General features: G+C 44.0%; 1 protein-coding gene across 3 annotated transcripts in view; it reads left to right on the top strand.

Moving 5' to 3' along the window:
• The window catches only part of cux1b (cut-like homeobox 1b), a 138,877-nt gene that overhangs the window by 65,998 nt on the left and 57,512 nt on the right, over nucleotides 1–15,367 (top strand). For all 3 annotated transcript variants that reach the window (XM_062988183.1, XM_062988182.1, XM_062988181.1), the window contains exons 4-8: nucleotides 2,754–2,832; nucleotides 7,281–7,418; nucleotides 9,595–9,718; nucleotides 10,088–10,164; nucleotides 11,522–11,588. In XM_062988183.1, the coding sequence (XP_062844253.1) occupies nucleotides 2,754–2,832; nucleotides 7,281–7,418; nucleotides 9,595–9,718; nucleotides 10,088–10,164; nucleotides 11,522–11,588 (485 nt within the window). The remainder of the gene's footprint in view (nucleotides 1–2,753; nucleotides 2,833–7,280; nucleotides 7,419–9,594; nucleotides 9,719–10,087; nucleotides 10,165–11,521; nucleotides 11,589–15,367) is intronic.

Genomic DNA, 15,367 nt, shown 5'->3' with positions numbered 1-15,367 from the left:
GTACACACACACCATAAACACACACACCATAAACACACAGATACACACAATCAGATACACAACTACCCAAACTCACACCCCAAAAAACATACACACTCGCACACACAATCACAAGACAATTACACAAACACAGACACACACACAATCACAATTACACAAACACACCATGAACACATACACACACATATACATGATAACTTATACAATTACACAAACACACCATGAACACATACACACACACACACACATATACATGATAACTTATACAATTACACAAACACACCATGAACACATACACACACATATACATGATAACTTATACAATTACACAAACACACCATGAACACATACACACACATATACATGATAACTTATACAATTACACAAACACACGCATACAAACACATAGACACACACACTCACATACAAATACACACAATCACACACAATCACACACAAATACACACATTCACGATCACTCACATGCACCAACAATTGCACACACATATACAGACATACAATTTCTCTTTCTCTCACACACGCAGACACACACTTTTGCCTTGTACTGTAGTAATTATTATTATTATTATTATTATTATTATGTTAGTTTAATAATCCTGGATTATTTTCAGCACTTTTCCTGCAATTTTATATTTTTATATTTTGCACGTCCCGGTCTTGACCAGCACTTAAATAAAACCCAGAGCATCGTTGTACTGATTTACTGCACACACACACACACACACACGCACACACACACACACACACGCACACTTTAGTGTCTTTAGGAGGATTTTGCTGCCGTTCCGGGGACGACGAGTCGACTCGGATCCTGAGAGAGTCGCGAGCGCTAAGCTGCACGGTGGTGATTGATCCCCAGAGGGATCTCGCTAATGGAGGATTAACAGGCTTCCTGCCCGCTTAATAGCTCTCTCGCTTCCACGTACGCTCGTGCGCACTCGCACCGCGCCCGGCCGACCAAGCTCAACCTGGCACAGGACAGACGTCTGTGAGAACAAAATGGGATTATGGATCCCAGGTTTTGGGTCATACCCCCCCCCTTTTTGGTGACTCTCTTAACTGCTAACCAGTGAGTCTGGAGGCACTTTCTGAATCCAGGTCCCGTCCACAAAGTTCTGGACGCTCTGTGTCGGTCACCTGCTCTACAGAAACAGTAGCACGGAGAAGCAGAGCGGAGACTCGGATCCTCGGAGGAGAAATCTGGACCGGAGCGAAGCTTCCCGCTCCAGCTGCTGAGTGAAGAACTTGGCATCAGCCTGCTGTGCTCCAGATGTTTTCCGGTCAAATAAATAGGGAACATGTGAGATGATTTACCCCCCCGGTCCCGGCAGAGCCTGAAGGCCGTATTACATGCAGCCTATTTACGGTGGCGAGTGCTTCAAAACCATGAATCAGCTCCCGCTCAGACTTGGCTGGTAACGATAAGACTTGATGTTTAAGTTTTTATAGGCCCGGTTCCCCACTCGCCCCTCGTCCAGCACTAACTGGCTCACGGTTCGGATCTGCTCTTAAAGGGCCAGCGCGCTCATTTCTATCCAGCAGTCTCTACTTTCCATTGTAGTGCTCCTACTGCTCCACTAGCAAACATCATGAGAAAAAATGTGGGTCACTTTTTTATGCAGGTCACTTCTGATTAAAGAATGTGGTGCCAGGGGGTGACAGATAGGCTGCAGTCAGTCATTGTATACCCAAAAAGTTCATCTGTAATGTAGGTGCAACTTCTAGAATAATCAATATAGGGGTACCTAATAAAGTGCTCATTGAGTGTACGCATGGAACAGATAATATTGGATTTTTAGGTTGTGGGACTGCGCTGGACGGGATTCTGGTTCGTGTGTGCTAATTTATCGTGTGCGTGTGTGTGCGTGTGTGTGTGTGTGTGTGTGTGTGTGTGTGTGTGTGAAGGAGATCATGGTTCATGGTTTTATCTCGGAGTGTTTTTGGAACTCAGTATCTGGTCGTGTGATGGTGTTTGAGTCAGGGTGTGTGTGAGACTATGAGCGTGTGTGTACAGTGTTTTAGGATGGGACCATTTCTCAGTATCTGGTTGTGCGTTGGTGTTTGAGTCGGTGTGTGTGTGTGTGTGTGTGTGTGTGTGTGGGAGATCATGGTTCATCATGGTTTTATCTCGGAGTGATTTAGGATGGGACCGTTTCTCAGAATCTGGTTGTGCGTTGGTGTTCGAGTCGGTGTGTGTGTGTGTGTGTGTGAGAGTCTGTGTGTGTGTGTGTGTGCTGGTACATTCTGTACGCGATGGCTTTATGATAAGCAGGTACACGATGGTTTTTAATCAGTGCGTGTGTGTGTGTGTGAGTGTGTGAGAGACGGAGGTAGAGATAAATAGTAAAGCACAGGAGTAAGAATGCCATCAGTCAGGAGGGCAGCTGTTGTGCGCTGATAAGCCAGACTGATCCAGTAGATAGAAGTGATGGGTCCAGTGAGTCTGAACCATACGTCCACACGTACAGCCGCTCGCACCGCATTCCTCTTCCTCTCACACCACCGTCATCATCATCATCAATCACTTGATCACACTGGTGCTCTCAGAGCTGCAGCGTTTGTTTGAATAGAAGTTCCAATGAAGCGAGATGCTGCCTGACGTGGTTCGTGGTTGTTCTGTGATTGTGTGGAATGTGTGTTTGGGTTGCGTGTCTGGTCGTGTCTGGATCAGACTTTTGTCCCTGTAGTTTTTGTTCTTATTTCAACCGTGTCGTCTTTTCTGTTTTCTCTAGATTGACGCACTGAGTAAAAGAAGTAAAGAAGCAGAGGCGGCCTTCCTGAACGTCTACAAGAAACTCATCGATGTTCCCGGTAAGAGAGAGAGTGTGTGTGTGTGTGTGTGTGTGTGTGTGAGAGAGAGACTGTGTTGCAGGGTGTATGTATGTTGTGTATGTGAGTGTGTGTGTGCAAGTGTGTGCAGGTGTGAGACTGTTTCAGGGTGTGTGTATGTGTGTGTGTGTGTGTGAGACTGTGTGCAGGGTGTGTGTTTGTTGTGTATGTGAGTGTGTGTTGCAGTGTCTGTTGTATGTTTGAGAGAGAGTGTGTGTGAGCCCTGTGTGCAGGGTGTGTGTGTATGTGTTTGTGTATGATAATCTGATGCAGTGTGTGTGAGACTGTGTGCAGGGTGTGTGTTGTGTATGAGAGTGTGTGTTGCAGTGTCTGTTGTCTGTCTCTGTGTGTGTGTGTGTGTGTGAATGTCTGTTGCAGTGAGAGAGTGTGTGTGTCTGTGTGTATGTTGTCCTGTTACATTTTTGGGTGGTACCTGCCGGACTCATGCTAGAAGGTCCTGGGTTCAATTCCCAGGTGAAGCGGTCCGGGTCCTTTCTGTGCAGATTTTGCAGGTTCTCCCCGTGTCTGTGTGGGTTTCCTCCCACAGTCCAAAGACGTGCAAGTGAGGTGAACTGGAGATACAAAATTGTCCATGAGTGAGTAACTACCGTTCCTGTCATGAATGTTACCAAAGTGTAAAACATGATGTTAAAATCCTAATAAACACATAAATTAATAATAGAGGGTAGTGCTCTCTCTCCCTCTCTCTCTCTCCCCCTCTCTCTCTCTCTCTCTCTCTCTCTCTCTCTCACTGGAGCTCGGGGGGGTTCGAATAATTATAGCATTACATAATTAGCCCAGCTGTCTCATTAAGAAAAATCATTTAGAGAAAGAGAGAAATCAGACGAGCGGCGGCTCACTGAAGCCTGATCAGGAACTGTAAAAGGTTTGGGGGTTCGAGTCACCCCCGGGGGGTCGGGGTTGGGGGGTGTTATGGGTGCTACATCGCTGCTTTTGCAGTTCCCTTGCGATTAAGATCACACTGCAACATTAGCGTCATTATGAGCATCATCCATCATCACGCCTGTCCATCACACACACACACACACACAGCCTCGAGGTGCTGTCATATCTGACTGTGAGTGACACGTCTCAGCCGCCATGCATCAGCGCATTCACGGTGCCACTCGGCTCATCTCGGCTCCGGCTCGGGGGTGGCCGAGGAAGGAAGGGGGGTGGGGGTGTTAACCAGTAATATTGAGTAGCCAGTAATATTCTGGTTCTACGATTACACTAGCATTTAAATGTTCTATAGGAAAACTATAGGGATGTGGGTCAATAGAGGGTGCCACACACAGGTCGGGCTCTTATCAAACTGTCTTTGGACAGCTGGATCTGATAAGGGCCTTCCCCATACTGTTATTACAAGGTTAATGCATTAAATTTGCTCCCCGCTTTTCTCCCGGTCGTCTCCAGGCCAAGGAGTGCTGTGGACCATCCTCTCCCTTCTGTGTGTGTCTCTGTGTGTGTGTGTGTGTGTGTGTGTGTGTGTGTGTGTGTGTGTGTGTGTGTGTGTGTGTGTGTTAGTCTCAGTTGTATCCTTGAGTGTGTGTGTGTGTTAGTCTCAGTTGTATCTGTGAGAGAGTGTGTGTGTGTGTGTTAGTCTCAGTTGTATCTGTGAGTGTGTGAGTGTGTGTGTGTGTGTGTTAGTCTCAGTTGTATCCTTGAGTGTGTGTGTGTGTGTGTGTTAGTCTCAGTTGTATCTGTGAGAGTGTGTGTGTGTGTGTTAGTCTCAGTTGTATCCTTGAGTGTGTGTGTGTGTGTTAGTCTCAGTTGTATCTGTGAGAGAGAGAGTGTGTGTGTGTGTGTGTGTGTGTGTTAGTCTCAGTTGTATCCTTGAGTGTGTGTGTGTGTGTGTGTTAGTCTCAGTTGTATCTGTGAGAGTGTGTGTGTGTGTGTGTGTGTGTGTTAGTCTCAGTTGTATCCTTGAGTGTGTGTGTGTGTGTGTGTGTGTGTTAGTCTCAGTTGTATCTGTGAGAGTGTGTGTGTGTGTTAGTCTCAGTTGTATCCTTGAGTGTGTGTGTGTGTTAGTCTCAGTTGTATCTGTGAGTGTGAGTGTGTGTGTGTGTGTGTTAGTCTCAGTTGTATCCTTGAGTGTGTGTGTGTGTGTGTGTGTGTGTGTGTTAGTCTCAGTTGTATCTGTGAGAGTGTGTGTGTGTGTTAGTCTCAGTTGTATCTGTGAGAGTGTGTGTGTGTTAGTCTCAGTTGTATCTGTGAGAGTGTGTGTGTGTGTTAGTCTCAGTTGTATCTGTGAGTGTGTGTGTGTGTGTGTGTGTGTGTGTGTGTGTTAGTCTCAGTTGTATCTGTGTGTGTGTGTGTGTTAGTCTCAGTTGTATCTGTGAGAGTGTGTGTGTGTGTGTGTCTCAGTTGTTTCTGTGTGTGTGTGTGTGTGTGTGTGTGTGTGTGTGTGTGTGTGTGTGTGTGTGTGTGTGTGTGTGTGTGTGTGTTAGTCTCAGTTGTATCTGTGTGTGTGTGTGTGTTAGTCTCAGTTGTATCTGTGAGAGTGTGTGTGTGTGTGTCTCAGTTGTTTCTGTGTGAGTGTGTGTGTGTGTCTCAGTTGTTTCTGTGTGTGTGTCTCAGTTGTATCTGTGAGTGTGTGTGTGTGTGTCAGTTGTGTGTGTGTGTGTGTCTCAGCTGTATCTGTGTGTGTGTGTGACTTAGTTTTATCTCTGTGTATGTGTGTGTGTGTGTGTGTCTCAGTTGTATCTGTGTGGGAGTGTGTGTTGGAGCGCTCGTGTGTGTGTGTGTGTGTGTGTGTGTGTGTGTGTGTGTGTGTGTGTGTGTGTGTGTGTGTGTTGGAGCGCTGGTGTGTGTGCAGGTTGCGCTGTCAGCAGTACAGATACACACGGCGGAGAGGAGAAGCTAAACTTAGCCGCGCTGTTCTTGCTTCCAGACACAAGTGCAATTAGTCACAGTCCTCATCTATTGTCCCCTTACACACACACACACACACACACACACACACTGCCTCCCTCCCTCATTACCGTGTGTGTGTGTGTGTGTGTGTGTGTGTGTGTGCAGGCATGTACATAAAACATCAGTATTTTGGGAAACACTCATTAGTCACCCCCTTGGCTGCTTAATCAACCAGTTCTATCAACCAAACTCTGTTGAATCAGCATTCAGTAATCAGAAGGTTGCCGGTTCACATCCACATATGGCAGATAAAAATTCTCATGGTGGTGTTTTGAACCTTGACCCAGTTTGTGGCTGAACTTTTCAAACGGATTAAACTTTAAGCGGAGCAGAAAAGTGCTGAACACACACCGTTCATGTGTGTGTGTGTGTGTGTGTGTGTGTGTGTTATGGCATGTATAATTTTCTGTTTGTGTGTATATTTGAGTGTGTGTGTGTGTGTGTGTGTGTGTGTGTGTGTGTGTGTGTGTGTGTGTGTGTGCGCTGGTTCACGGTGCCCTTGCTTCACCCGCTAGCAAATTAGGCTCTTCATCAGAGTTACCCATCATGCCCTTGGGCTTCTCTAGTCATCAGCTGTTGTGTACTGTGTAGTGCACTGGCCTTGCCGTGTGTGTGTGTGTGTGTAAAGGAAACAGATGGATGAACACTGCCAGCACACTGACCTTCACACACACACACACACACACACACACACACTCCTCAGTGTGCAGTACTTCCCAAGGCTTTACACAGACTGTTTAATCATCAAGCTTCTGATCAGACGTTCAGACACACACAGCACATCCTTCCTCACCGTACACGTCCTCACACACTTTTGTTTTGAATTCATTTACACTATATAGCCAAAAGTATGTGGACACTCGACCGTCAAACTGTTTTACATCTCTCTCCTCACCCATGGACACTGATACGGAGTTTCTGACCATAAAGACACTTAACACAGGAACAGGAAAGGGCCTTTCCCAAACTGCTGGAAGCCAATGATCTGATTCAGCTATTAAAATAATAATGTAATAAATAAAATAAAAAAAATAAAAGATCGATTGACCCCAAAATCTAAAGACAAAATAAAATAAACAGGTAATAAATAAATGATACACCTGGTAGCAGCTGATGTGGCTAAAACACCTAAAATAGTGAATTCTGGGGTGTCCACATACTTCTGATCATGTTTGTTTATGCTTATAAATACATCAATTGTAAAAAAGGAACACAAATAAACAGGCGAGAGGATTTCATACACCATTAACAGAGAGATTTGATAAACACAAGCACTTTCTGTAGCCTCCAGAATCATGAATCCTTAATAGGGAGCACCGGTGCTGTCTGTGCCTGTTGGATGCCTGGCTAGGTCATCAGCACAGCCTAGATTCAAACCAGGGAGCTGGAGACTCAGCGGCACATTTTTGAGTCTCTTCGGATCACCAGATAGGATTTTTGAACCGTGTGTGGTGTGTGTGTCGCGTGTGTGTGTCGCGTGTGTGTGTCGCGTGTGTGTCGCGTGTTCCGTGCAGATCCGGTCCCCGCGTTGGAGCTCGGTCAGCAGCTGCAGCTGAAGGTACAGAGGATGCACGACATCGAGACGGAGAACCAGAAACTGCGCGAGACGCTGGAGGATTACAACAAGGAGTTCGCAGAGGTCAAGAACCAAGGTGAGAACCCACACACACACACACACACACACACACACACACACACAGCGAGCACTTTATTAGGTACGTCTATCAGCTCCGAGCATGTATTAATTATTGTATTAACAATATCAACTGTACAGGTTGACTCTGTGGGTATACAGGTACTGACTGTAGCTCATCTGTTGCTCTGTACACCCCACTGACCCCATAAAACCATCTTTAGCGTGGTGGTCAGGGTGGAACGATGGCTCGGTGGGTAGCACTGTCTCCTCACAATTCAGAAATGTGACCGGATCTACTTTACATCTCTGTTAAGAAATTAATACGCCACCAGGAATTTCAAGAAAGGAAATAGAACTTCCTACTTTTTAGGAAATGCTGACTGGACTATAAATGAACACACTGTCTTATCTCCAGCAGCTGCTCTCGCACATTTCTCTCACACTCTTGCTCTCGACTTCTTTCGCTTTCTCTCTCTCTCTCTCTCTCAATCTCTCTCAATTCAGTTCTCTCCCTTGATCTCTCATTTCCTCCCTCTGTTTTATCTCGCTTTCTCTTTCACAATCGCCTCTCTCTCTTTCTCTCTCTCTCTCACACACACACACACACACACACACACACACACTCTCTCTCTCTCGCATGCACACACTTTCTCTTTCTGTACTGTTGCCATAAGCATCAGCAAACAAGGAACACAATAAAAAGTAATAATAATAATGCTATTATAGTACTGTTACTATTACTAATAATAAAGAAAGCATTTACTTGCCTCTCTCTCGCTCTCTCACTCTCTCTCTCTCTCTCTCTCTTTCCCAGCAGAGGCCATTGATCCCTCCCAACTTAAATGTTTAAAGTTCAATTTAGCAGTTAAGGGGGAAAGGGTCTCCGAAGGGAGCTGCTCCCATTGATTATGTGTCAGACCCGCAAGGCAGCAGTTTAAATCACACGTGAACACACACTACCGCTCGCTCGGACCTAACACACACCGCTGGATGAGCGCTCGCACACACACACTCGCACACACAGAGCACTCAATCAGCGGCTATGAGCAGCATCGCTTGGAGTCGGACGTGAGACAATGAAACGTCTGTGTGTGTGTGTGTGTGTGTGTGTGTGTGTGTGTGTGTATGTGTACAGTCTTAACACGGAGTACTACAGAGATTCATCTCTGTTCTCACTACAGCTCAGTGTCCATCTCTCTAAAAGGAACAGAGATGACACTTTTAATGTTACGTTCACTTTATTAAATGAACAGAAATAACAGGTCACCTCAGAAGGGTGGCACAGGGTCTCAGGGCACAGGGTGATTTTTCTTACTTCTTGCTTATTTTCTGATCAATGCTTGATAATTAGGTCCCCATTTACCCCAGAGTGTATACATACTTCAATTTGGAACTGAATAAAACTGTTCTAGGGTGATGTGTAATGTCTCTCTCACCTGCTTAAACCTGGAGCTGTAGTTTTGGGACAGCGTGGCTGCTGTTTGAGTAGGAAACACCCGTCCGGCATGCTGAAAAGCAAACTGTTTTCTTAGTCCGCGGCTCATTACGAGCCGTCACTTCTCATTAGCGTGTTAGTGAGCATGTGTTTTTACTGCCATTCTTCATTTTTTAATTTAATTAAAAAATAAAGTCCTCAGACTTCAGTGTTTTATAGATGTGTGTGTTTTCCTCTGACTTGCCCAGAGGTCGTTATTCAGAATAATAATCAGCGCTCTTACAGCGGCGTACGTTTACTGGTTCTTTTTATTTTAGGAGCTACACCTACTGTACAGATGAACTTTGTGGATATACAATTACCGACTGTATCCCACCTGTTGTAGATCCCCTATGAGACCCACATTATTTAGCTGCATCAACACTAAAATCGCACATAACTGTGTGTGTTGTGCTGGAGTGCAGTAGGTACAGCAGTGTTAATACTAGGAGAAAAGCGGGCAGTCCAAAAATATAAAGCCAACAACACTGCTGCACCTGCTACACTCATTCCAGTACACCGCATTCTACCGTATCATTACCGTGTGTCAGTGCAGACCTCAGAATGACATAACATCATCCGGTCAGTGAGGGTCCCACTTGTTTGGGGGTGTTTTGGCGTTTCCAGGTTCAGGCCAACAGTTTGAGGAAGAACCTGTTCTGTGTCTGCAGTTACGCAGCAGAACTGACCTGACGCTGACTGTGTTTGTTTTAAACAGAGGTCACTATCAAAGCACTTAAGGAGAAGATCAGGGAGTACGAGCAGACCCTGAAGAACCAGGCGGAGAACCTGGCGCAGGAGAAAGAGCAGCAGCTCCACAACGACTATGCAGAGAAAGCCAGGTGAGAACCGAACGCCGAGCCGAGCGTTCGGGAATACTTTCCACGTTCAATCACTGCATGATTTATGAGCTACAGTCTGAGCTCATTACCGGGAACTATTTCATTTCATCACTTGTTTAAGAATAATATTCATGCGTCAATTTCTAGTTTTTAAACATCATTTATTGCTGAGAATTCTTCTGTTTAGGCTTCCTGTCAGGGTGACCGAGCCGCCACAGCTCTGCTTTCAGTTCCATTCTAATAATAAAAATATTGCCGCATTCTCTTATTAAATCATAGACGCTGTGTTTACCTGATACATGATCATTCCAGCCGTGTCCAACTCAAATAATTACTTATTTATTACTGACTGTTTGTCTTTCATCACAGGAAGTTGCAAGAGTCACAGGAATCCATGGCCGGCAGGTTGGAAGAGGCAGAACACAAAGCCCAGTCACTACAGACAGGTACCAGATCCGATAACCACCTTTATCTTTCATTCAGAGGACAGAATCTTCAAGTTTAATTCAAATTTAATTAATTCATTAAAACTGGACTAATTGCTCTTTAATTACTAAGAAAATAAAACATTCAATTTTATTATTTCTTTTCTGGATTTTTGCTGACCATTTGTGAATAACTTTGGGAACAGGGGTGACCGTTTAAACCACAGTTTTGTCCTGTTCAGGGCCGTGGTGGTTCTACCTTCCCTGGAATCCACTGACAAAGGTCCAGCCTCTCCTCTCCGTCAGACATAGCCAGTAATGTCTGTATGTACACGCCTGACCGGCCAATAGCACCACTGAGGATTCGAGCGCTGGATCCCAGATTCAGTCAGTGCGCTGGCATAATTCACCACTGTGTGCATAACAACATAACAGGTTTGAATCTCAGTGGTGCTATCCACTGACCAGGTGTCTACACAGACATGATTAGCGTCCTGACCTGGGTATTCCTGTCTCGCGCCTAGTGTTTTCCGGAGGCACCCGATTTGCCGTGACCCTGACCAGGATACCGAACGGCTTTGAATCGGACTGACCTTTTTAACACTGTCACTTAGTCAGAGGAGAAGAAGCTCCATGAAGTACCCGTGTCCATTAGACGTATTCTAACTAACTTAAAGCTTAAAACTCTGCACCAATATAAAACTGAAAGCACACATATGAAGACAGACAAAACAACTGTTGTGTGGGTTGGAAGCGGTGAGGGTGGGAGGAGGAGTAATCGGTCGTGTCCGAGAGACTGAGAGACGCTTATAGTCCGGATTTAGCTCCATCTGATTTCCACCTTTCTGGACGCTCAGAGAAGCTTTAAGGGGAAGAAGATTTTCATGTGATGATGTGGAAGCAGCGGTGCATCAGTGGCTACGAGCTCAACCGTAAACACTTTTTGCTGATGGCATTAAAAAGTTGGTACGACGCTGCAAAAATGCATCGGAAAGTGACGATGTATAAAAGCATGATCGTAACCAACGTGTTGACATGCCATTAAACCGATAAATACACAAACAAACAAAACGTTTTTAAAAATAAAAATAAAATAACAGTTTATTTGTTCCCAGCTTGTAACTTGTGTTCTGTTTTGAACTCGTTATTTAAATGAGCTTCTTTATTGGTTTATTTCCATATGAATGAACCAAAATGCCAAACCAAATTCCAGCACTCCCAGTATTCAAGGAATCACAAGTTATTCAAGCCATCACAATAAGTTCAGCTGCACCTCCTGCCACAAAAGCAATTTAATGATACATCCATGAAGCTTTTTTGCACTGAAGTTAATCTGGAGTGTCTCAGGTTCTCAGGTTCGGCTTGTTTTTTTGTGCAGCACTTGAAACTACTCAGGCAGAGCTGTTCGACCTGAAGACCAAGTACGATGAAGAGTCCACAGCAAAGTAAGTCCGTCACACAGTCACACACACACACACAGTCTCACACACACACACACAGGGAAACTAGTATGCACCCACTATTGTTTTTGTAATTTAATACACTTCTGTGCATGCGTCTTCAGATTTGTGAAACATGATGCCTGTTACGTTTGGACTTGATGTTGCAGTTCCAGTTGAGACGTCTGCAGCCAGTTTTAACCCCTTTGTCTCCTTGTTAAATCATTTTAATCCTTCATTTCCCAGAGTTACGAGCGTCGCTCTGATTAACTGGGTTTCTAAATCCTTTACACATGTTTAACAGGAGACATGTCAGGAGTTTGGACCGTGCAGGCAGTGTCGACGTTTGTGGTCGTCTTGTTAAAACCCCCAGATTTAGTTTTTTGGCTGATAACATTTTAGTTCCTGTACGTTTCCTCCATTCATCTTTCCCTTGATGCATTCTAACCGTGATGTTGTTAGAATAGTGAGGTAGGTGTGTGTGTGTGTGTGCGTGTTTGCATTGTAAGGTAGTTCGTGTGTGGTCTGAGATCCTACAGTCAGCTCCTCCTCCCCGTCTGTCTGTCACACAGGAATGTACTATGTGCCCGCTGCTCGCCCGCCGGCTATTTCAGGGCGGGCACCACCCAGCTTTTTGGCAGCCATAATTATAGCTGCAGGAAGCCAAAGGGTGCGTGCCACACACAGTCACACACCACTAGAAACACTGTGACTACACACACACAAACACACACTGCGTACGTCTGCACACCGCTCCGACTGTTCCAACAACTGATTCAGGATCAGTCAGACCTCACACACACACACACACACACACACACACACCACATATGGCTTTATCAGCTGCCATCCACCCTGATCAGCAGAAGTGCACCAGTCCTGCTGTGCAATTAATTTTTACATTCAGCCAACATCTGGAAACTTTTATTTCAGTTCAATCAGCACTGAGAGTGACCTTCATATCTGCTGCACCAACTCTACATATCGTCCTGTACACACACACACACACAATGCAGTGTACAGTTACAGTACATAACACAAATACAGTGTATAACATCAATACAGAGTACAGTTACAGTACAGTGTATAGCATTAATACACAGTACAGTTACAGTACAGTGTATAACATCAATACACAGTACAGTTACAGTACTGGTACAGTACATAACACAAATACAGTGTATAACACAAATACACAGTACAGTTACAGTAGAGTGTATAACAAAAATACAGTGTATAACGTCAATACACAGTACAGTTACAGTACAGTGTATAACACAAATACAATTTATAACAGCAATACACAGTACAGTTACAGTACAGTGTATAACAGCAATTCACAGTATAACATAAATACAGAGTACAGTTACAGTACAGTGTATAACACAAATACAGTGTAAAACATTAATACACAGTACAATTACAGTCCTGTTACAGTATCATGTATAACACGAATACAGTGTATAACATCAATGCACAGGTACAGTACATAACACAAATACAGTGTATAACACAAATACACAGTACAGTTACAGTATAGTGTATAACAAAATTACAGTGTATAACAGCAAAACACAGTACGGTTACAGTACAGTGTATAACGACAATGCACTGTATATCAGTACACAGTAGTTACAGTACATTATATAACACAAATACAATTTATAACATCAATACACAGTACAGTTACAGTACAGTGTATAACAAAAATACAGTGTATAACGGCAATACACAGTACAGTTACAGTACAGTGTATAACAGCAATACACAGTACAGTTATAGTACAGTGTATAACATCAATACACAGTACGGTTACAGTACAGTGTATAACGGCAATGCACTGTATATCAGTACACAGTAGTTACAGTACATTATATAACACAAATACAATTTATAACATCAATACACAGTACAGTTACAGTACAGTGTATAACAAAAATACAGTGTATAACGGCAATACACGGTACAGTTACAGTACAGTGTATAACAGCAATACACAGTACAGTTATAGTACAGTGTATAACATCAATACACAGTACAGTTACAGTACAGTGTATAACATCAATGCACTGTATATCAGTAAACAGTAGTTACAGTACATTATATAACACAAATACAATTTATAACATCAATACACAGTACAGTTACAGTACAGTGTATAACAAAAATACAGTGTATAACGGCAATACACAGTACAGTTACAGTACAGTGTATAACAGCAATACACAGTACAGTTATAGTACAGTGTATAACATCAATACACAGTACGGTTACAGTACAGTGTATAACGACAATGCACTGTATATCAGTACACAGTAGTTACAGTACATTATATAACACAAATACAATTTATAACATCAATACACAGTACAGTTACAGTACAGTGTATAACAAAAATGCAGTGTATAACGGCAATACACGGTACAGTTACAGTACAGTGTATAACAGCAATACACAGTACAGTTATAGTACAGTGTATAACATCAATACACAGTACAGTTACAGTACAGTGTATAACACAAATACAGTGTATAACATCAGTACACAGTACAGTTACAGTACTGGTACAGTACATAACACAAATCAGTGTATAACATCAATGATTCCAACATGCTCAGACTGATCTTGTCATCTGACTTGAGGCTCCACCCACATTCATTAGTGTATCTTTCCAGCCAATCACAGCAGAGGTGGGCGGAGCTTTCTGACTTTTCCACCGTCATCCATTATTCTGCTGTTTTGACTGTCCGGATGCTGTGAGGGTTCGTACGGGCGGCAGCATTAAGCAGCGTTTATACAGTGTGTGTGTGAGCTCAAGCAGATTGTAGCACAGCTTCACCTCACTGAGCTTTACATGCTTAAAATCCTGCAATACGGCACATCTGTCAACACACACACACACACACACACACACACACACACACACACACACACACACACACACACTGGAAGCTCCGCCCGTCGTCCCGCTGTAAGTGGTGGTATTATCCACTGTGGATTTGACGTCCTGCTGAACAGTGTGCATAATATCCACTCCACTAAACACCCCCCCCCCCCCCCCCCCCCCCCCCCTCATTCTCATCTGCCCTGAGAGAGAGAAGTGCTGAGGGATTGGGACGAGGCCACTGGAGGATTATGGGAGCTCAGAGATTTTAACAGTAAGAGTGCTGACTTCAAAGAAACCTCGCACTTCCTCATCACAGTTCTGGGAAAAGTGGAGTTACACACACTTTCATTTTCAGTCACGCACACACACACACACACACACACACACACGTATCAGAACCTGATTATGATCTTTTAATCCATCGAAAATTGTCTGTTTTTCACTTCCTCCTTTCAAAGAATCGTCTTCTGATCAGGAACATTTGAACGTTTTCTGTTGTGTGTGTGATGAAATGATCTGATCGTTCCAGACTTACGGAGAGTTACGAATACAGGGAACCTCCATTTAACGGACAAGTCTGGTCCGATTGTTTAAAATTCCCTCGAGAAGCGAACCAAGACCAGTAGTTCTGTTAATGAGTGATAGTCTTTGTTTTGTCGGGAGTCTCGCTTTGTTCTCTCCGTTTTCTCAGTGTTTTACGCTTCATTTTTGTAAGTTCTAGTACTCAGTTCTGCACCAGTGCTGCTCCAGTAGCCACCAACAGCTTCAGACTCAGAATAATAGAATCCCCACTATACCATCACGGCAAAAAACGAATGAAATTTCTCCCCAGTAGTGCAGCACATCAATTTGAATATTTATTTACAGGTTTTACTTTAGGGTGGCACGGTGGCTTAGT

Source organism: Trichomycterus rosablanca, chromosome 25 (assembly GCF_030014385.1).
Source record: "Trichomycterus rosablanca isolate fTriRos1 chromosome 25, fTriRos1.hap1, whole genome shotgun sequence".
In the NCBI taxonomy this organism is placed as follows: Eukaryota; Metazoa; Chordata; class Actinopteri; order Siluriformes; family Trichomycteridae; genus Trichomycterus; species Trichomycterus rosablanca.
This window is presented reverse-complemented; position numbering and strand designations above follow the sequence as displayed.